This window comes from Stenella coeruleoalba (genome assembly GCF_951394435.1).
Source record: "Stenella coeruleoalba genome assembly, chromosome: 15".
NCBI lineage: Eukaryota > Metazoa > Chordata > Mammalia > Artiodactyla > Delphinidae > Stenella > Stenella coeruleoalba.
The window spans coordinates 65164465-65187562 of NC_137161.1; the positions used below are offsets into that span (position 1 = coordinate 65164465).

A 23098-nucleotide genomic window follows, 5' to 3' on the forward strand; every position below is an offset into this window, starting at 1 on the left:
GAGATAGAAATGGGCATGTGGCTGTATTTATTTTAGAGTATTGCTTTGGAAATCTGTTCATGAGAAGTGTTGCTTTAGATCCTCCAACTTGATGTTTTTTTATCATTTTTTTGATTAGGCTCTGCTAACCGAAATGATGGAGAGATGTAAGAAACTAGCAAACAAGTAAGTATTTTGAAATTCATAAAGCCTGTGTTTGAAAATGGACTTGGTTGCTTTTTTTTGAGGTTGGCGTGCTTGCATGGGCAAGAGGGCCAACAGAGAAGCAGGATAGCATGGAGGTCAGGAATGCTGGAGTCCAGGTGCCTGGCTTCAGAGCTTGGCTCCACTCTTTCTTAGCTTTCTGACCTTGGGTCACTTACTTTGACCCCTCTGTGCCTTGTTCTCCTCCTCTGTAAAATGGGTATAATAATAGTTCTTTCCCTACGGGGCTGTGTTAAGTGATAAGGTCAGGATAAACTCGAATTCCTGTCTACCAGGCATAAGAGGTTTCTCCTCTGCTCTCCTTTTGGTGGCAGATGTGTGAGCAGCCTGGAGTGGGTTTTGTTCACCACTGTGTCCCTAGGTCCTAGAACAGTGCTTTTCATAAGAGATGCGGATATACATTTGCAGCTTGGATCAATATTCTTACTTAATATTTAGTTTTATTTGTGCACTGAAGGCTCAGTTTTCTTCTGTTTAAATGGATTTGATTACTTTCTTATTTACCTGTCCATCCATTGATCCATCTACCCATTCACTCATCCATCCACCCATCCATCCATTCTTCCAGTCAGTTGAATATTAAGTTCTGAATATGCATAAAACACCGAGTTAGTCTCTAGAGGTTGCCTTTTTACTCCAGTCTTCTTATTTTTCCACCCTTACCATTAAAGGGCTGTCAGTCATCTTTCCCAACAACATACATCCTAAAATGAAAGCGACTTTCATTAAGGGGAAGCTCTGCTGACGTGGGGCATGTGTGTGTGTCTTTCAGTGCCTTGCTGTTGAATTCCGTAATGTCAGCTTTCCGGGCCGAGTTCATCGCCACAAGGTCCATGGATTTCATCGGCATGATTAAAGAGTGCGATGAGTCTGGTTTCCCCAAGGTAGGCTCTTGACTTAATGCTTAGCGGAGAACAAATAGGCAATGTTTGCCCAGTAGCTCCCCAGGGAGAGAGAGTTCGGAGTCAGGGGAAGCTCCAGCCAACAGGAAAACAAGCAAGGGCTCTGTTTCTGAAGAGTACGGTGGAGAATGAGTTAGCGACTGGGGTTGTGAGACACGTGTAATTGCCGCGAGTCAGGCCTCCTTGAGTCCTAAATCTGTCAAATTAGCTCACTATGAAATATTTAGGAAGAATTTTGGTCTTACATCCTTAAAACTGTATCTTCACTTATTATTTATGAAAAGCTTTGTCCAGGAGAATATTATGGCCCACAGGTTGGACCAGTACACAGAGCCAGCTCTCTGTTTTGAGCTTCTCAGTCTAACTTGCACAGGTCTGTGGTAGAACTTCAGAAAATGGTCATTGGAAGATTAACCTCAAGACAGGCCAACTGTTACAGCCTTTTCCTTTATTGCCTCAAGTTACTCTGATTGTACATCTCCAGGATCGTAATGGTTTGCTGTATTTCTTAGCATCTTCTCTTTCGCTCACTGGGCTTAAACTTGGCCTTGGCTAATCCTCCTGAGAGTGATCGACTTCAGATTCTCAATGAAGCTTGGAAAGTTATCACTAAATTGAAGAATCCACAGGTGGGTGACCATTTAGACCTTGTATTGACTGCTTTTTGTCCAAGTTATGCAGTATACTCTTTCTTTTAAAAAATTTCTCTTTCAGTTAATCATCCTTATTTTTTTAAAGAAATCTACTTTTAATTGCATTATTTGTTAATCTGTAATGGAGAACTTATAGCTTTAAAGATGTATTTCTTTGATTTTTGTGTCCCTAGCATGTCTTATTCTTGAGGCCTTAAGATGCACCAAAAGTGTAAAATTATAAATACTTGAAACTTAAAAAGACCTGTAGCTTTGCAAAGAGCATTCGAAGTACAGCAGTCTGTAGCACGGTTGACCTTTGAACAGCATGGGTTTGAGCTGCGCAGATCCACTTATACATGGAATTTTTTTTCAATAGTAAATAGTATACAACCTATGCTTGGTTGAATCCACAGAAGTGGAATCGCAAATACGGAGGAATCGTGGATACAGAGGGCTGACTATAAGTTATATGTGAATTTTTGACTGCGTGGAGGATCAGTGTCCCTAAGCCCTGCGTTTTTTAAGGGTCAAGTTGTATTTGGATTTGAAAAAAACAATTTATTGAGATATTCCTAAATTGAAGATCAGTAGTCAAGCCAGTGATTAGCAAAAGGGAATTCCAGTTTCCTTCCCTTGAATGGACAGCTGAAGGCTCTTTCTCCCCATACTTCTGACACAGGAAGTCTTGGGAAGATGGACCAACTGATGTTAGTTTCTGTAATGCATGTAGTGCTGGTCATCATGTTGTAGGTTTGGGTTTTATGCCTCACTGTCCTTTCAGGCAATGTGCCAGCAATTTATGTGGCTGCCACTAGGGAAATGCTGTTGGCTGTCTTTGTGGCCAAACTTCACCACACCCTGCACTGTTCCTCTCCTACTAGCAGCATGTCCTTGTTCATTTAGTTTGTTGTAACAGAATATGACAGATCATGTGGCTTATGTACAATAGAAATTTATTTCTCACATTTCTGAAGGCTGGAAGTACAAGATCAGATGACCAGCATGGTTGGGTTCTGGTGAGGACCCTCTTCTAGGTTGCAGCCTGCCAGCTTCTCCTCCTCACATCGCAGAAAGAGGGAAAGAGAGCTCTCTAGGGTCCCTTTTATAAGGGCACTAATTCCAATCGGGGGCTCCACCCTCATGACCTAACCACTGCCAAAGGCCTCATCTCCTAATAACCATCACATCAAGGGCTAGGATTTCAACATATGCGTTTTGTGGGGGATACAAACATTCAGACCATAACACAGAGAATAAGTGAATATGTGGCATTTGATTTGATCATTTATTGAGAAGGAAATATTGAAGTGAGCCCAGTTATAAACCCTTGCTAATCACCACATTTGTGATAGTGTATTAAGAACAATATAATTTAGAAAAATTGGAAACTTTTTTACAAAATCGTATACCTAGTTTAATTCAGCAAAATTCTCACTAAACTCTAGCCGTTGAAATTCTCTATTTAACTTAACTCTGATTGGCTAATGAAAACAGCTTATTTAGGATATTTAAGTCAAAAACCTCTGGGCCTCTGGTGCCTGTACTTCAGTGCTTCAAAGCAACCTTGCATCAAAAGCTCATAATAACAGTTTTCTCCAGTCTTTAACTTCACACTCTCCTCGTTAAGTCCACCTTAGCATTCCTGTTAGACTTTAGAATGTTCCTGGCTTTTCTTGTGTGAATGAGATAACTGTTTTCTTCCCTCCCCATTTCTTCTTTCTTTTCCTTTAAGTGTCAGAACAGAAAAGGTATACTTGCAGACTCTGTTTTTCCATTTCCGTAGCCATCTCATTGTCTCTTCTACTTGAATCTAACACATCCTTTCTTACCTAAAACCTTTGTGCTTTCTTAACCTTTTTACAACTTATATGCATCACCCTCTCTAGGACAAACGGTTTGTTTTTAAAGGCAGGAGGCCTGTTTTTTCTCAGAACATTCAAAAGTCACATCGTAAACACTACTTGAATTTTCAACCAGATCTGTGGTCATTGTGTCCACTGAGGTGTGATGAGGTCTCCCCACTGTTATCTCCGCTGCCCTTTGGTTCTTCCCATTCTCCAGACATAGCAGAGCTTCCCAGATTTCTGTCTTGGCCCAAGTAGCAATTCTGGAATGACAGTCTAATTAATTTCAGGCAACTTATGTTTTCTCACGTCACCTCTCAGGGTAAAATCTATCAGTGGGCCAGAGTGTTCTGTACATGAACCACTCTTGAAATCCCCATCACTTACCAACTCTTAGTTTTCAAAGCCCTTGAAGGGATTTGTACACGATGAGCTTTTGCCATAAGGTCAATCGTGGCATTCTTATTGTAAAGACATTTTTACTTTTTCTTCGTAGGACTACATTAATTGTGCCGAAGTATGGGTAGAGTACACCTGCAAACATTTCACGGTATGTGTGTTGTGGTATTGTTTTTGAAAGAATTACTGTATATTTTTTTCATGTTCGTAATTGTGAATAAGTCTAGCTTAGACATTTAGGTATTTTATGATGGTAATTATTCTTAATTTATGAAAATTGCATCCTTTATGGTATAGTGTGATGGAGCATTAATACGTGACCTATAACAAAAGTGTTCCACACTCACGTGTAAGCTTGGGAAATGCTGCATTATACAAAGTTAAGCAGGTTTTTTCACCATAATACACCTTAGATCCTTATTATTAAAGTATATTGGGACTTTCCATGGGAGTCTAGTCAGCAGCGTTTTCCAGACATATTTGATTTGCATGTAATTTAATTTTTTTCTAAGCAAACAAAGATACTTCTTTTCCTAGGCCCAAACTACAAACCTCAGTTTGGGAAATACTGGTCTTGTCAATGAGCAGAGACTTTTTTTTTGAGCAGAGACTTTAGAAGCAGGTAGGAGTGGTTTCAAATCCTGTTGCCAGGTGTTTATTTTAATCAACTTAAAAAAATCCGAAGTTTAGCCTACGTGAAGAAAAGCATATATATCGTAAGTTTGCTGTATAATGAATCTTCACAAAATACACCCATGTAATCATGGTCCAGATCAAGAAACAGGAAATAACTCCCCACCCCACCCTGAAGCCCCCCATACTCTCCTCCCAGTCACAGCCTTGGAAGTTGAAGGTAGGCACCATCTGGTCTCTAACTCCAGAAATGGGTTTTGCCTCGTTTTGAGCATTTTGTAAATGTTGGTCTGTTAATTTTCTTTCTTTTGTCCAATTTTTGTTTTATTATGGAAACTTCAAACATATGATCCCCCTTGTACTTATCACCCAGAAATGATCAACTAATGACAGATCTTGTTTCGTGTCCTTTCCTTTTCTCCCCACCCTTGGATTATTTTGAAGCACAGCTCAATCACCGTGTTTCACCTGTCAGTATCTCTGCACATATCTCTAAAATAGAATTCACTTTTCTGAAACAAAATCTCAATACATTATCGTAACTAATAAAATCAATAATGTTTTAATACCATTAAAAATCGATAAATTTTCAGATTTCCCCAATTGTCTCATAAGTTTTTTACAGTTTATTTGTTCAATCAGGATTAAAATAGGGTCTATACGTTGTAAAAACTTTAATTAGAGTTATTTTAATCTGTAAGTTCCCTCTCTCTTCCCCTCTCTTTCCCTCCCTCCCTCCCTGTTCCCTTCCCTTTTTTTTTTCTATTATTTATTTGTTGAAGAAATTGGGTCCTTTGTCCTGTAGAGTATCCCGGTCTCGATTGGCCAGATGTATGCCTGTGGTGGTGATTAAACATGCTCTTCTGCCTCCAGTATTTCCTATAAGTCGGCAGTTAGTTCTGGAGACAGGAGACTTCATCAGCTTCAGGTCTGACTTTTTGGCACCCTGGGTGCTGGCATGGTGCTTCTCCTGGGAGGCTCACGGTATCTGGTTGTCTCTCCGTGATGTGAGTGACCACTGAAGCGCATTCATCTTATGGTTTATCACGGGTTGCAAAGTGGTGATATTCGGAGTTATCATTTCTCCTTTATTTGTTAGCTAGAATACTTGAATGAAGAGAACCTTTTCACTCCATGTATTTGGTTACCCTGAGGTAACAGTTTGTACAGAAAAGGCAAGATGCTCATTTTTGCCCCTGTTACTTACTAGTTTTTAGAGTAAAGAGTCAATTCCCCAGTATCCCCAAAGGTCACCAGTGAGCAGTAGTTGCTGTGGGTATCTGTAGGAGCTCACTAATTGAAACATATTTGATATGTATCAGTCATTGCGATTGTATTATTCTTACTGATGCTCAATTGTCCCATTTTTGTCCAGTGGGTGCTTTTTCAGGTTGGCTTCTGAGTCCTGACACATTCTTTGTAGTCTTTGATGCCTTCCTTGCTTTCTATTATAAGATGCTCCAGCCTCCCTTGTATTTTTCTTATCTTAGATTTGGAATCAGCTCTTTCTCCAAGAAGCTTTGGTTCCTTTTAGTGCCATTGTCAGATTTTTTTAGCTCTGTGACCCTGGCTAAGCCGCTTAGCCACTTAACTTTTCATGGGGATAATGATGTCCATGATGGGGAGGTGTTTTTTTTTTAACATTTATTTATTTATGATGGGGAGGTTTTTTAAAAAAATATTTATTTATTTATTTCTGTATGTATTTATTTATTTGGATGTGCCTGGTCTTAGTTGCGGCATGCGGGATCTTTGTTGTGGCACGTGGGCTCTTAGTTGTGGCATACGGGATCTAGTTCCCTGACCAGGGATTGAACCCAGGCCCTCTGCATTGGTAGCGCAGAGTCTTAACCACTGGACCACCAGGGAAGTCCGCGTGCTGTGGAGTTTAATGAACATTAAATGAGAGAGTACATAATGGCAACTATTTAGATAGCGTGCTATGTGCCAGGCACTTTACCTGTAAGCTGCACAGCTTCATAGTGACCTTGCCAGGAAGTTTCACTGTTCCAGTTATATAGACCAGGGCTCAGCACACTTTTTCTGTAGAAGTCCCCTTTTTTCTGTATTTGAGGCTTTGTGGACCATATGATCTCTGTTACAAGTACCCAACTCTGCCACTGTATCCTGAAAGCAGCCGTAGACCATACAGGAGTGAGCATGGCTGTGTAAATAGTAAACCTTATTTATGCATGCTGAAATTTGAATCTCATATAATTTTCGTTGTCACCAGATATTATTATTCTTTTGGTTTGAATGTAAAAATCATTCTTGGCTCCTGGACTGTATGAAAATAGGTGCTGGGCTGGTTGGCTGACCCCTGATACAGCTGACAAAAGTGAAGTGGTCATTGGGTCACCCAGCTTGTAAGGGTTCAGTCTGTGCTCTTCCCACAATGCTTCGCTGCTCTCTGCAGCACCTGGGGAGGGGCCCGGGACTGGCAGGCAGAAAGTGGCACGTTGGATTTCACCAGCACTCAGAGAAAGCTGGGACAGGAACCTTCGAGAACCGTGTTTTAGTCCTGACTTGGTGCAGACATGGCCATCTTTAGGGCTGTGGTATGGGTGGGATTTCCCCCCTTACATTATTTTCAGCAGAGTAGTTGAAACTGCTTCCTGGAAAGTGTGTGCTATATTCTGAAAACGTTAGTTCTTTCTATCAGAAAAATGGTCAATGACTACCATTCAGTGTCTAAATACAGGTTTGATTTTTTTCCCCACTTAGAAACGAGAGGTGAATACTGTTTTGGCCGATGTCATCAAGCACATGACTCCAGATCGTGCATTTGAAGACTCCTACCCTCAGGTGACAGATTTTCATTTCTCATTTCCACACTGTAAGGAATTTTATTCTGTTGAATTAAATAGGTATGTTTCATGGGTCAGGCTGTAAAGTCAGATAGTCCTGGGTTTGAATCCTAGCTTTGCCATGTCTTAGCCTTGTGCCCTTTAATCAGTTACTTAGTCTTGTTGTGCCTCAGTTTTCTCACTGTAAAATGGGGATAATAATAGTCCTCCTCAGAATGGTTGTGAGGGTTCAGTGAGGTGTGATGTGGAAAGCCCTGTACAGTTTCTTGGCACCAGTAAGTAAGATGCCTATGTTTTTCAGTTAAGCTAACTTTTTATTTGGAAATAAATTCAAACTTTATTGGAAAGTTAAAAGAATAGCTCAGAGAACTTCCATTATTTTTTACCCAGATTCACCAGCTGTTGAGAGATTCCATGTTTACTTTATCATTGTGTGTGTACACACACACACACACACACACACACACACACACATATATTCATATATACGTATATAAATTTTTAAAAAAGCAGTTGAGGATAAATTGCATACATCATGCCACTTTTGCCCCTAAAGAGTTCAGTGAGTATTTCCTAAGAACAAGGACATTCTCCTTTATAACCACAGTTTAGTTACCAACATCAGGGAATTTAATGTTAATATATTACTTTTACCTTTTCCACAGTCCATATTCCAGTTTTGTCAGTGGACTCAATGTCCTTAGTAGCAGATTTTTTCCCCCTGTAGTACAGAATCCAGCTCAGGATCACTTACTATAAAGTAACTTCAGACCTAATTAAGATTTTATTTTTTATTTAATAACATGATGCTTTGGCACTTACTGCCTATGATCAAGTGATTTCTGGGCTCACTTAGTATAAGAAAATTAGTTACATATTCTTTTTTTAAAAATAAATAAATTTATTTATTTATTTAGTTAGTTTTGGCTGTGTTGGGTCTTCGTTGCTGCGCGTGGGCTTTCTCTAGTTGTGGCAGGCGGGGGCTACTCTTCGTTGCGGTGCGCGGGCTTCTCATTGCGGTGGCTTCTCTTATTGTGGAACACGGGCTCTAGGTGCGCGGGTTTCAGTAGTTGTGGCACGTGGGTTTCAGTAGTTGTGGCACGTGGGCTCTGCGGCATGTGGGATCTTCCCGGACCAGGGCTCGAACCCGTGTCCCCTGCATTGGCAGGCGGATTCTCAACCACTGCACCACCTGGGAAGCCCTAGTTACATATTCTTGTATAAATTTTAGAATTCTTACATTTTACTCATTTAAGAAATTTTCACCATTTGCTAATTGAAATGGTTCATCATTACAGTTTATTGAGCAGCCACTAACTCTCTGACATTTTTCTAGATGGAATGAAAAGAACACAGTCACGCACAGCAGGCTCTTGGTCAATATTGCAGGGTAAATAAAATGTGTCGAGAAGATGGGTCATACCCTTGTGGGTGGTCCAGGTCTCGGCCTCATATGAAGACTGACGTGCAGAATTTTAGTTGGGGAATTTTCAGTAAGGCCTTGACTGCTAGTGACCCAATTAATTGAAAACTTCAAGTAACATAATAATTTTAATGCAGTCCATTCCTAAGTGACAAGGGAACTATACTATACTGTAATTCTGTCATATCTAAGAGCAACTTATAAAAGATGCCCCGGGGTCAGCCTGCATTCCAGACAGCCACCCATATCGGTTGTGAGCCCTTGGTCTTAAGTGAGGGCCACATCAAGAAAATAAAACTGTGGGGATCTGTGAAGAATTAGCTTTCTCCAGTTCTAGGATAGGGAAGGTATAAGGTGAGCCTGGAACATTTTCTTGTGCCAGGAAGTAAGGAAGTACTGCTGGGGGCACATGGAATGGGCACAGGAACAGCTTGCAAGGGGCTCTCACAGGTCCCCAGTTTGAGCATCAAATGAAATATGAACAGTGATGGATTATAATCCACTGAGTAAGAGTCGGCCCTTACGATGAATAGGTAAATAAATAAATAGATGAGGGGAAAGGTGGGCAGGGGTGCCATTTGAGCAATGTGGAAGAAATGGTAGAGTTGAAAAATCACCATTTGCAGCCGTCACAGTGAAGACAAGAATCATCGGTCTTCAGGCAAGAATCATCAATGGATGCTAAATCTGGGGGGGATGTTTGATGAGGAGCAGGACATTTTCGTATCTCCTCCCATAGAATGAGCATTAATCGCAAGGGGAAAAATAGTGACTCTGGAGTGGAGAATTTGGACAGTCATTGACAGGCTAATCAAAATCCTTATCACCATTGAGGAGCAAGTGGCTATCTTGTGCCTGCAGATATGGAACCCCGAAAAACAGGAAAGACACAGCATCATCTATGTAACATTCCAGTCGAGAATGCATGACTGAATCTAATCATGAGGTAACGTTAGTCATGCCCAAATTGAGGAGCATTCTATAAAGTAATTGGCTTGTAAAAAAAATCTTTGCCATCGTGACAAAGAAGGTTAAGGAACTGTTCCAAATTAACACAGACTGCACAGACGTGAAAACAAAATGCAATGCATGATCCTGAACTGAATCCTGTACTAAAGAGAGGAAAAAATAATGCTGTAAAGAATGTACTGAGGGCTTCCCTGGTGGCGCAGTGGTTGAGAGTCCGCCTGCCGACGCAGGGGACGCGGGTTCGTGCCCCGGTCCGGGAAGATCCCATGTGCCACAACTACTGAAACCCACATGCCACAACTACTGCAGAGCAGCTGGGCCCGTGAGCCATGGCCACTGAGCCTGCGCATCTGGAGCCTGTGATCTGCAACGGGAGAGGCCACGACAGTGAGAGGCCCACGTACCGCAAAAAAAAAAAAAAAAAAAAAAAAGAATGTACTGAGACAGTTGACAAGATTGGAATACAAATGATAGATTAAAGTATTAAAATTATACCAGTGTTAACTTTCCTGAATTTGATAAACAACAGAGTAGAAATGTCAGAGAATATGACTATTCTTAGGAAATACAAATGAAGTGGTAAGGGGTGAAGGACATGATACATTCAATCTACTTTCACATGGTTCAGAAAAAATATAGTATGTCTTTTTACAGAGAGAGGACAATGAAACAAATTTGGCAAAATACTAAAAATTGATGACTTTGTGTAAAGAGAATATGGGAGTTTTCTGTACTGTTTTTTCAATGTTTCTGCAAGTTTGAAATTATTTCACAGTAAAAAGGTTGGCAGCACACAGTCAACACATTTTTAAAAGTTCTGCCATTGGATCAATGGCTAGGTGAGGAGGTAAAGCAAATATAGCAAAATGTTAGCCCTTGTAGAATCTAAGTGGTGAGTAAATGGGTGTTTGTTATTATTCATTGAATTTTCTTACATTTCAGCATTTCATAATGAAACGTTGAAGGGAAAAAATACATCTTTTAAAACCAGGAAAGGCATTATTTGTAAGTGTACTTTAAATATTAAAAAAAAATTTCCTGTTCTACAGGGATTAGTTACTGTGGATAAGGTTTCAAGAACTATTTTAACCAGACAGTACTGCAGTATCTTTGAATGCTCTGCCTTGGAGCACTGTTTGTCATGACGTTTTGAAGTCCTTTTGCTTGCTGACCTAGTAAACTGCGTAATTATGAGATGGGGTGTGTACCTCTTAATATTCCATATTTTGGACCATGAGCCATTTCCGTTGCAGATGATTTAAACAGTGATGTTTTTAGTATAAACAAAGAACTTGTCAGTAAATTTTCCTTTCTTGACAGCAACCAGGGATAGGGGTTTATTTTTTTTTTAACATCTTTATTGCAGTATAATTGATTTACAATGTTGTGGTAGTTTCTGCTGTATAACAAACTGAATCAGCTATACATATACATATATCTCCATATCCCCTCCCTCTTGTGTCTCCCTCCCACCCTCCCTATCCCACCCCTCTAGGTGGTCACAGAGCACGGAGCTGATCTCCCTGTGCTATACGGCTGCTTCCCACTAGCTATCTACTTTACATTTGGTAGTGTATATATGTCAGTGACACTCTCTCACTTCGTCCCAGCTTACCCTTCCCCCTCCCTGTGTCCTCAAGTCCATTCTCTACGTCTGCATCTTTATTTCTGTCCTGCCTCTATGTTCTTCAGAACCTTTTTTTTTTTTCGGTGTTTTTAGATTCCATATATGTGTTAGCATACAGTATTTGTTTTTCTCTTTCTGACTTACTTCACTCTGTATGACAGACTCTGGGTCCATCCACCTCACTACAAATAACTCAATTTCATTTCTTTTTATGGCTGAGTATTATTCCATTGTATATATGTGCCACATCTTCTTTATCCATTCATCTGTCGATGGACACTTAGGTTGCTTCCATGTCCTGGCTATTGTAAATAGTGATGCAGTGAACATTGTGGTACATGACTCTTTTCGAATTGCAGTTTTCTTGGTATATGCCCAGTAGTGGGATTGCTGGGTCATATGGTAGTTCTGTTTTTAGTTTTTTAAGGAACCTCCATACTGTTCTCCATAGTGGCTGTATCAATTTACATTCCCACCAGCAGTGCAGGAGGGTTCCCTTTTCTCCACACCCTCTTCAGCATTTATTGTTTGTAGATCTTTTGATGATGGCCATTCTGACTGGTGTGAGGTGATACCTCATAGTAGTTTTGATTTGCATTTCTCTAATGATTAGTGATGTTGACCATCCTTTCATGTGTTTCTTGGCAATTTGTATATCTTCTTTGGAGAAATGTCTGCTTAGGTCTTCTGCCCATGTTTGGATTGGGTTTTTTTTTGATACTGAGCTACATGAGCTGCTTGCATATTTTGGAGATTAATACTTTGTCAGTTGCTTTGTTTGCAAATATTTCCTCCCATTCTGAGGGTTGTCCTTTCGTCTTGTTTATGGTTTGTTTTGCTATGCAAATCTTTTAAGTTTCATTAGGTCCCATTTGTTTATTTTTGGTTTTATTTCCATTGCTCTAAGAAGTGGGTCAAAAAGGATCTTGCTCTGATTTATGTCATAGAGTGTTCTGCTTATGTTTTCTGCTAAAGGTTTTATAGTGTCTGGCCTTACATTTAGGTCTTTAATCCATTTTGAGTTCATTTTTGTGTATGATGTTAGGAATTGTTCTAATTTCATTCTTTTACATGTAGCTGTGCAGTTTTCCCAGCACCACTTATTGAAGAGGCTCTCTTTTCTTCTTTGTATATTCTTGCCTCCTTTATCAAAGGTAAGGTGACCATATGTGCGTGGGTTTATCTCTGGGCTTTCTATCCTGTTCCATTGATCTGTCTTTCTGTTTTTGTGCCAGTACCATACTGTCTTGATTACTGTAGCTTTGTAGTATGGTCTAAAGTCAGGGAGCCTGATTCTTCCAGCTCCATTTTTCTTTCTCAAGATTGCTTTGGCTATTCGGGTCTTTTGTGTTTCCATACAAATTGTGAAATTTTTTTGTTCAAGTTCTGTGAAAAATGCCATTTGTCATTTGATAGGGATTGCATTGAATCTGTAGATTGCTTTGGGTAGTAGAGTCATTTTCACAATGTTGATTTTTCCAATCCAAGAACATGGTATATCTCTCCATCTATTTGTATCATCTTTAATTGCTTTCATCAGTGTCTTATAGTTTTCTGCATACAGGTCTTTAGCCTCCTTAGCTAGGTCAATTCCTAGGTATTTTATTCTTTTTGTTGCAGTGGTAAGTGGGAGTGTTTCCTTAATTTCTCTTTCACATTTTTCATCATTAGTGTATAAGAATGCCAGAGATTTCTTTGCATTAATTTTGTATCCTGCTACTTTACCAAATTCATTGAATAGCTCTAGTAGATTCCGGTGGCATCTTTAGGATTCTCTGTGTATAGTATCATGTCATCTGTAAACAGTGACAGTTTTACTTCTTCTTTTCCGATTTGTATTCCTATTATTTCTTTTTCTTCTCTGATTGCTGTCGCTACAACTTCCAAAACTATGTTGAATAATAGTGGTAAGAGTGGGGAACCTTGTCTTGTTCCTGATCTTAGTGGAAATGGTTTCAGTTTTTCACCATCGAGAACGTTGTTGGCTGTGGGTTTGTCATATGTGGCCTTTATTATGTTGAGGTAAGTTCCCTCTATGCCTACTTTCTGGAGAGTTTTTATCATAAATGGGTGTTGAGTTTCGTCAAAAGCTTTTTCTGCATCTATTGAGATTATCATATGGTTTTTATCCTTCAATTTGTTAATACAGTGTATCACATTGATTAATTTGCATATATTGGAGAATCCTTGCATTCCTGGGATAAACCCCACTTGATCATGGTGTATGATCCTTTTAATGTGCTGTTGGATTCTGTTTGCTAGTATTCTGTTGAGGATTTCTGCATCTGTGTTCAACAGTGATATCAGTCCGTAGTTTTCTTTCTTTGTGACATCTTTGTCTGGTTTTGGTATCAGGGTGATGGTGGCCTCGTAGAATGAGTTTGGGAGTGTCCCTCCTCTGCTATATTTTGGAAGAGTTTGAGAAGGATAGCTGTTAGCTCTTCTCTAAATCTTTGATAGAATTTGCCTGTGAATCCATCTGGTCCTGGGCTTTTGTTTGGTGGGAGATTTTTAATCACAGTTTCAATTTCAGTGCTTGTGATTGGTCTGTTTGTATTTTCTGTTTCTTCGTGGTCCAAAGGTTTTGCTTTTCTAAGAATTTGTCCATTTCTTCCAGATTGTCCATTTTATTGGCATATAGTTGCTTGTAGTAATCTCTCATGATCCTTCGTATTTCTTCAGTGTCAGTTGTTACTCTCCTTTTTCATTTCTAATTCTGTTGATTTGAGTCTTCTCCCTTTTTTCTTGATGAGTCTGGCTAATGGTTTATCAATTTTGTTTATCTTGTCAAAGAACCAGCTTTTAGTTTTATTGATCTTTGCTATTGTTTCCTTCATTTCTTTTCATTTATTTCTGATCTGATCTTTATGATTTCTTTCCTTCTGCTAACTTTGGGGCTTTTTTGTTCTTCTTTCTCTAATTGCTTTAGGTGTAAGGTTAGGTTGTTTACTTGAGATGTTTCTTGCTTCTTGAGGTAGGTTTGTATTGCTATAAACTTCCCTCTTAGAACTGCTTTTGCTGCATCCCATAGGTTTTGGGTCATCGTGTTTTCATTTGCATTTGTTTCTAGATATTTTTTGATTTCCTCTTTGATTTCTTCAGTGATCTCTTGGTTATTTAGTAGTGTATTGTTTAGCCTCCATGTGTTTGTATTTTTTACGTTTTTTTTTCCTGTAATTGATATCTAGGCTCATAGCATTGTGGCTGAAAAAGATACTTGATACAATTTCAATTTTCTTAAATTTACCAAGGCTTGATTTCTGACCCAAGATATGATCTATCCTGGAGAATGTTCCATGAGCACTTGAGAAGAAAGTGTATTCTGTTGTTTTTGGATGGAATGTCCTATAAATATCAATTAAGCCCATCTTGTTTTTTTGTTTGTTTGTTTTGCGGTACACGGGCCTGTCACTTTGTGGCCTCTCCCATTGCGGAGCACAGGCTCCAGACGCGCAGGCTCAGCGGCCATGGCTCACGGGCCCAGCTGCCCTGTGGCATGTGGGATCTTCCCGGACTGGGGCATGAACTCGGGTCCCCTGCGTTGGCAGGTGGACTCTCAACCACTGCACCACCAGGGAAGCCCAAGTCCATCTTGTTTAATGTGTCATTTAAAGCTTGTGTTTTCTTATTTATTTTCATTTTGGATGATCTGTTCATTGGTGAAAGTGAGGTGTTAAAGTCCCCTACTATTATTGTGTTACTGTTGATTTCCCCTTTTATGGCTGTTAGCATTTGCCTTATGTATTGAAGTGCTCCTATGCTGGGTGCATAAATATTTACAATTGTTACATCTTCTTCTTGGATTGGTCCCTTGATCATTATGTAGTGTCCTTCTTTGTCTCTTGTAATCATCTTTATTTTAAAGTCTATTTTGTCTGATATGAGAATTGGTACTCCAGTTTTCTTTTGATTTCCCTTTGCATGGAATATCTTTTGCCATCCCCTCACTTTCAGTCTGTATGTGTTCCTAGGTCTGAAGTGGGTCTCTTGTAGACAGCATATATACAGGTCTTGTTTTTGTATGCGTTCAGCCAGTCTATGTCTTTTGCTCAGAGCATTTAATCTATTTACATTTAAGGTAATTATCAATGTGTATGTTCCTTTTACCATTTTCTTAATTGTTTTGGGTTTGTTATTGTAGGTCTTTTCCTTCTCTTTTACTTCTCTCTTCCTGCCTAGAGACGTTCCTTTAGCATTTGTTGTAAAGCTGGTTTGGTGGTGCTGAATGCTCTTAGCTTTTGCTTGTTTGTAAAGGTTTTAATTTCTGCGTCGAATCTGAATGAGATCCTTGCTGGGTAGAGTAATCTTGGTTGTAGGTTTTTCCCTTTCATCACTTTAAATATGTCCTGCCACTCCCTCTGGCTGGCAGAGTTTCTGCTGAAAGATCAGCTGTTAACCTTATGGGGATTCTGTTTTATATTATTTGTTGCTTTTCCCTTGCTGCTTTTAATATGTTTTCTTTGTATTTAATTTTTGATAGTTTGATTATATGTGTTTTGGCATGTTTCTCCTTGGATTTATCCTGTATGGGACTCTCTGTGCTTCCTGGACTTGATTAACTATTTCCTTTTCCATATTAGGGAAGTTTTCAACTATAATCTCTTCAAATATTTTCTCAATCCCTTTCTTTTTCTCTTCTTCTTCTGTGACCCCTATAATTCGCATGTTGGTGCGTTTAATATTGTCCCAGAGTCTCTGAGACTGTCCTCAATTCTTTAAATTCTTTTCTCTTTACTCTGCTCTGTGGTAGTTATTTCCACTATTTTGTCTTCCAGGTTAGTTATCCGTTCTTCTGCCTCAGTTATTCTGCTATTGATTCCTTCTAGAGAATTTTTAATTTCATTTATTGTGTTTTCCATCATTGTTTGTTTGCTCTTTAGTTCTTCTAGGTCCTTGTTAAACCTTTCTTGTATTTGTCCATATTATTTCCAAGATTTTGGGTCACCTTTACTATCATTACTCTGAATTCTTTTTCAGGTAGACTGTCTATTTCCTCTTCATTTGTTTGGTCTGGTGGGTTTTTATCTTGCTCCTTCATCTGCTGTGTGTCTCTCTCTTCTCATTTTGCTTAGCTTACTGTGTTTGGGGTCTCCTTTTCACAGGCTGCAGGTTCATAGTTCCTGTTGTTTTTGGTGTCTGATCTCAGTGGATAAGGTTGGTTCAGTGGCTTGTGTAGGCCTCCTTGTGGAGGGGACTGGTGCCTGTGTTCTGGTGGATGAGGCTGGATCTTGTCTTTCTGGTGGGCAGGACCACGTCTGGTGGTGTGTTTTGGGGTGTCTATGAACTTACTGTGATTTTAGGCAGCCCGTCTGCCAATGGTGGGGTGTGTCCCTGTCTTGCTAGTTGTTTGGCACAGGGTGTCCAGCACTGGAACTTACTGGTCGTTGAGTGGAGCTGGGTCTTAGCGTTGAGATGGAGATCTCTGGGAGAGCTTTCGCCTTTTGATGTTACGTGGAGCCGGGAGGTCTCTGGTCGTCTAATGTCCCGAACTCGGCTCTCCCACCTCAGAGGCTCAGGCCAGACACCCAGCCAGAACACCAAGACCCTGTCAGACACACGGCTTTAGTCCTGGGTAGCTTCTCAATGGCAGTAGTTTTGCTGGTGATCCAAATAGGGCTGGTTTTCCTTGCAATGTCTGAAGCAAGGCCTAGAGTGACACCCCATTGTGTGTGGCTGTCGCAGGCAGGACGTGGGGGTAGGCATCGCTCCTGGCCGCGGTTTATATTTTATGTAGAGAAAGTGCCTCCTTGGTTCTCCCGTGCCAAGGCACTGTGAACAGGACTCTGCATGTCAGGGTGAGGGGTGGTGGACATCAGTACGTGGCCACCTAGGACAGACCTCACAGACTGTGCCGCCATCCTCGGGTAATGCATGGCCTTTGACCCCACTGACAAACTCAGTCCAGTGCCTCTCCACTGAAGCAGTCAAAAAACACAGGACCACCATGGGCTAGAATAGGGATCTGTAAACCACGGCCCATGTAGCCCACAACCTGTTGTGAATAAAGTTTTATCGGAGCCCAGCCACACCCCTCTGTTTACACATTGTCAATGACTGCTTTCCAGCTGCAACAGCAGAGTTGAGTAGTTGTGGTGGCTGTATGGCCCTGTATAGAAAACGTTTGCCCACCTCTTGAATATTCATACCTGATTTGAATGGAGAGCTTTGAAGGGCAGGCATTGCTCTAAACACTGTAAGCAAACCATCCCATTTAGTGCTCACAATGAGTGAGATACTGTTTTGCTCTCCAATTTTACAGAAGAGAAGACTGAGGCCAAGGTGTTTCTTCAAGACTAGAGTAAGATGGGCAAACTCAGATTGAGACTAGGTTTAACATAACCCAGTAATTCCCTGTTCCTTGTGTAATCTAGGTTTCCCTTATTGTAACTGTGATTGCAAACTATGGGCAGGGTTGCTTTTTTAAAAATATCGAAGTTTTATTGAAGATGTGTTTTTCATTTTGCTTTACAGCTTCAGTCAATAATTAAGAAAGTAATTGCACACTTCCATGATTTCTCAGTTCTTTTTTCAGTGGTAAGTAACTTTCCTTAACTATCTTTGGAAATTTGTATCTGACTCAGAGGTTCCTTTAGTGTCTCAATAATTTTTTCATGGTGTCCTAGACCAAGAGAAATACTTAACAGTTCCGTTTTTTATTAAAAAACACTAGTAAGGTTTAAACAATTTAAATATTTATGTCACGACAACTTAAGCAGCACTTGAGAAAATAATACACATAGACTGATAGAAAAATATTGTCTTTATTTCATTTATTACTTACTATGGGATATGTGCACCTACTGGGTATCACACAGCTTCTCAAACCTTGGAATCAAATTGGACATCCTCTTCCTCATTGATTTTTGCATGGTACCTGCTTTTTTATCACACAATAATCTAATGTTGAAACTATGATATACATCAAGCTAATAGTTGTCTCAGTGTCTGACAGAGTTGAGATTTATTATATTTCCCTCAAAAATTTAAAATAGCCCGTGACACCCTTCTCATTTGCTGCAGTGCCCTGGTCACATACCAATCTAGGTGATTCTCTGTGTAGTAACACTCTCTGCCCTGCCCTCAACTTTCCTTTTCCCTCTTCCTGCTTCCATTTCCGGTACTCTCACAGACTGTAAGCTTTTGTTTATTTAATGATAAAGGCTGTTATTTATTGGACTTTTGCCACGCCCCAAGCACTGTGCTAGAACTTTTTTTTTCTTTAATTTTTATTGAAATATAGTTGATTTACAATGTTGTGTTAGTTTCGGGTATACAGTAAGGTGATTCAGTTATACGTATATATAAATATATATCCTTTTTTTACATTCTCTTCCATTATAGGTTATTACAAGATACTGAGTATAGTTCCCTGTGCTATACAGTAGGTCTTTGTTGGTTATGTATTTTATATATAGTAGTGTGTATATTTTAATCCCAAACTCCTAATTTATCCCTCTCACCTACTCTCCTTTGGTAACCATAAGTTTCTATGTCTGTGAGTCTATTTCTGTTTCGTAAATAAGTTCATTTGTATCCTTTTTTTAGATTTTACATACAAGCAATATCCTATGATATTTGTCTTTCTCTGTCTGGCTTACTTCACTTAGTATGATAATCTCTAGGTCCATCCACGTTGTTGCAAATGGCATTATTTCATTCTTTTTTATGGCTGAGTAATATTCCTGTGTGTGTGTGTGTGTGTGTGTACTTATATACATACGCACCACATCTTATTTATCCATTCATCTGTCAATGGAGACTTAGGTTGCTTCCACATCTTGGCTGTTGTAGATAGTGCTGCTATTGGGGTACATGTATCTTTTCGAATTATGTTTTTCTCTGGTTATATGCCCAGGAGTGGAATTGATGGACCATATGGTAGCTTTGTTTTTAGTTTTTTAAGGAACCCCCATACTCTTCTCCATAGTGTCTGTACCAATTTACATTCCCACCAGCACTGTAGGAGGGTTCCGTTTTCTTCACACCCTCTTCAGCGTTTATTATTTGTAGACTTTTTGATTATGGCCATTCTTTTGGGTGTGAGGTGATACATCATTGTAGTTTTGATTTCTAATTCTCTAATAATTAACAATGTTGAGCATCTTTTCATGTGCCTTTTGGCCATCTGTACATGTTCTTTGGAGAAATGTCATTTTAGATCTTCTGCTTACTTTTTGATTGGGTTGAGTTTTTGATACTGAGCTGTATGAGCTGTTTTGTATATTTTGAAGATTAATTCCTTGTTAGTCACGTCATTTGCAAATATTTTCTCCCATTCTGTAGGTTGTCTTTTTGTTTTGTTTATTGTTTCCTTTGCTATGCAAAAGCTTTTTAAGTTTAATTAGGTTCCATTTGTTTATTTTTGTTTTTATTTCCATTACTCTAGGAGACAGATCCAAAAAGATATTGTTGCAGTTTATGTCAAAGAGTGTCTTACCTACGTTTTCCTCTAGGAGTGTTACAGTATCTGGTCTTACGTTTAGGTCTTTAATCTGTTTTGAGTTTATTTTTGTGTATGGTGTTAGAGAATGTTCTAATTTCAATCTTTTGCATGTAGCTGTCCAGTTTTCCCAACACCACTTATTGAAGAGACTGTCTTTTTTCCATTGTATATCCTTGCCTCCTTTTTTGTAGATTAATTGACCATATGTGTGTGGGTTTATCTCTGGGATTTCTATCCTGTTCCATTGATCTGTATTTCGGTTTTTGTGCCAGTACCATACTGACTTGATTACTGTAGCTTTGTAGTGTAGTCTGAAGTCAGGGAGCCTGATTCCTCCACCTCCGTTTTTCTTTCTCAAGATTGCTTTGGATATTCGGGTCTTTTGTATTTCCATACAAATTAAAAATTATTTTTCTAGTTCTGTGAAAAATGCAGTTGGTAATTTCATAGGGATTGCATTGACTCTGTAGGTTTCCTTGGGTAATATAGTTGTTTTGACAACATTGATTCTTCCAATCCAAGAACATGGTATATATCTTTCCATTTGTTTGTGTCTTTTTTATTTCTTTCATCAGCATCTTGAAGTTTTTGGAGTACAGGTCTTTTGCCTGCTTAGGTAAGTTTATTCCTAGGCATTTTATTCTTTTTGATGCAATGGTAAATGGGATTGTTGCCTTAGTTTCTCTTTCTGACCTTTCATTGTTAGTGTATAGAAATGCAACAGATCCCTATGTATTAATTTTGTATTCTGCAACTTTACCGAATTCATTGATGAGCAATCTCTAGTAGTTTTCCAGTAGTGACTTTGGGGTTTTCTATGTATAGTATCATGTCATCTGCAAACAGTGACAGTTTTACTTCTTCTTTTCCAATTTGGGTTCCTTTTGTTTCTTTTCCTTCTCTGATTGCTGTGGCTAGGACTTCCAAAACTATGTTGAGTAAAAGTGGTGAGAGTGGACATCCTTGTCTTGTTCCTGACCTTAGAGGAAATGCTTTCAGCTTTTCGCCATTGAGTATTGATGTGAGCTGTGGGTTTGTCATATATGGCATTTATTATGTTGAGGTAGGTCCCCTCTATATGCACTTTCTGGAGAGTTTTTATCATAAATGGATGTTGAATTTTATCAAAAGCTTTTTCTGCATCTATCGAGATGATCATAGTGGTTTTTATTCAATTTATTAATGTGGTGTATCACACTGATTGACTTGTGGATATTGAAAAATCCTTGCATCCTTGGGATAATGACCCCATTTGTTCATGGTGTATGATCTTTTTAATGTATTGTTGGATTCAGTTTGCTAGTATTCAGTATTTTGTTGGATTTTTGCATCTATGTTCATCAGTGATATTGGCCTGTAATTTTCTTTTTGATGGTATCTTTGTCTGATTTTGGTATCAGGGTGATGGTGGCCTCAGAGAATGAGTTAATTTTTTGGAATAGTCTATTAACTCCTCTCTAAATGTTTGATAGAATTTGCCTGTGAAGCCATCTGGTCCTGGACTTTTGTTTGTTGGGAGTTTCTTAATCACAGATCAGTTTTAGTACTTGTGATTGGTCTGTTTTATATTTTCTATTTCTTATTGGTTCACTCTTAGGAGATCGTACCTTTCTAAGAATTTTTCCATTTCTTCTAGATTGTCTGTTTTGTTGGCATATAGTTGCTTGTAGTAGTCTCTTACGGTTCTTTGTATTTCTGTGGTATCAGTTGTAACTTCTTTTTCATGTCTGCTTTTACTGATTTGGGCCCTCTCCCGTTTTTTCTTGATGAGTCTGGCTAAAGGTTTATCAATTTTGTTTATCTTTTCAAAGAACCAGCTTTTAGTTTTGTTGATCTTTTCTATTGACTTTACATGGATTGCCTCAGATCATTTTCAGAACACCACTGGGAAGGCACGAGTAGTAATGAGTCCCACTTTACAGATGAGGAAACTGATGCTGGAAGAGGTGGAGTAACTTGCTTAAGGTCACACAGCCACTGAATGAGGAGTCAGGTTGCAGAAGCTGCTCTGAACAACTCTGACTCTTCTTTCTCTGTTCCTCTATACCTTCATTAAAAGATTGGAGCCTCCTTTGCCTTCTGCTACCAAGAAGAGCTTATTCTCATCTAAAGGTTGTCCAGATGATTTGCCAAAATGTTAACTGGTCCCAGCCCTGGTCCTTGGGCATGTGCAATTTGTTTTAATAGTAATAGTTTTAAAATCCTCAGAGTTCTGTACTTGCTTTCATGTGAGTCCTGATCAGAGCTGCCTCAGAAAGATGAACAACTCTTCCTCTGTTTTGCCCTTCAAAGAAAAAGTAACCCACAAATTCCTTCCAGTAACTTGTGTAAATTGCAGGTAGAGTGCTTTTATTATTTTTTTTTAGGAAAAATTTCTGCCATTTCTGGACATGTTCCAAAAAGAGAGTGTGCGGGTGGAGGTTTGCAAATGCATCATGGAAGTTTTTATCAAGTAAGTGTAACATGATGTAATCAGAAACTTCAATTCCAGCTGCCCTTGTGAAGCCTGTTGCTAAGAAATCAATTTATGCATTTTGAGGGCCTGTGATGTAGTGATGTATTTATACCTAAAATAACATTGAGAGAAAAACCACATTAAAAGGAGAAGTCATGATAAAAGTTTATAATTAGCTTAAGAAGACAAAGTAATAAATGTTAACAGAGCCTGACCATCACCCATATCTCACTCCTGTGATTTGGGAAGGAGCAATCTATTGATGTACTATTTAGGAAGTGTCATTTTAAAAGATAAAGTCATTCTTCTCAAGATACCGGAGCTAGAAAGGTTTCTATCGTTAATGTGTAGATTTGTGATCAGTTTTCAACTTAGTTCCTTTCATTTTATTGATTAAGTCTGTTTTCCCAAAACTGCCAACTGCTGATGGTACATGAAATACTTTCAGGTGGTACATGGAAGAGAGATTTTTATTTTTATTTTAAAACGTGTATTTATTTTAAAGTATGTTAGATAATATATAACTAGTTTAATCAGTGACTTCAAATGTATTATTCTTTAGGACAAGGTTAAGTTAAAAGTTCAAGTCCCTTTAAATATTAAGTATGTAGATGTGATTAAAAAAATATCTCAAGATGGAACTGAAGTAACCAGAGTTTGGAAAATTGAGTTAGAAGTTGCTGGAATGTATGTTTTAAGCTTTCCTTGTATTACCTTTCCAGAAGGTTAATTCCATATGCTTGAAACAAGTATACCT

General features: G+C 39.0%; 1 protein-coding gene across 5 annotated transcripts in view; it reads left to right on the forward strand.

The window, feature by feature from the left end:
- VPS35L (VPS35 endosomal protein sorting factor like) overlaps positions 1-23098 on the forward strand; it is a 129782-nt gene that overhangs the window by 57471 nt on the left and 49213 nt on the right. For all 5 annotated transcript variants that reach the window (XM_079943845.1, XM_079943844.1, XM_079943846.1 and 2 more), the window contains 7 exons: positions 119-165; positions 977-1088; positions 1619-1735; positions 4082-4135; positions 7342-7422; positions 17915-17977; positions 22253-22338. In XM_079943845.1, coding sequence (XP_079799971.1) covers positions 119-165; positions 977-1088; positions 1619-1735; positions 4082-4135; positions 7342-7422; positions 17915-17977; positions 22253-22338 — 560 coding nt within the window. The remainder of the gene's footprint in view (positions 1-118; positions 166-976; positions 1089-1618; positions 1736-4081; positions 4136-7341; positions 7423-17914; positions 17978-22252; positions 22339-23098) is intronic.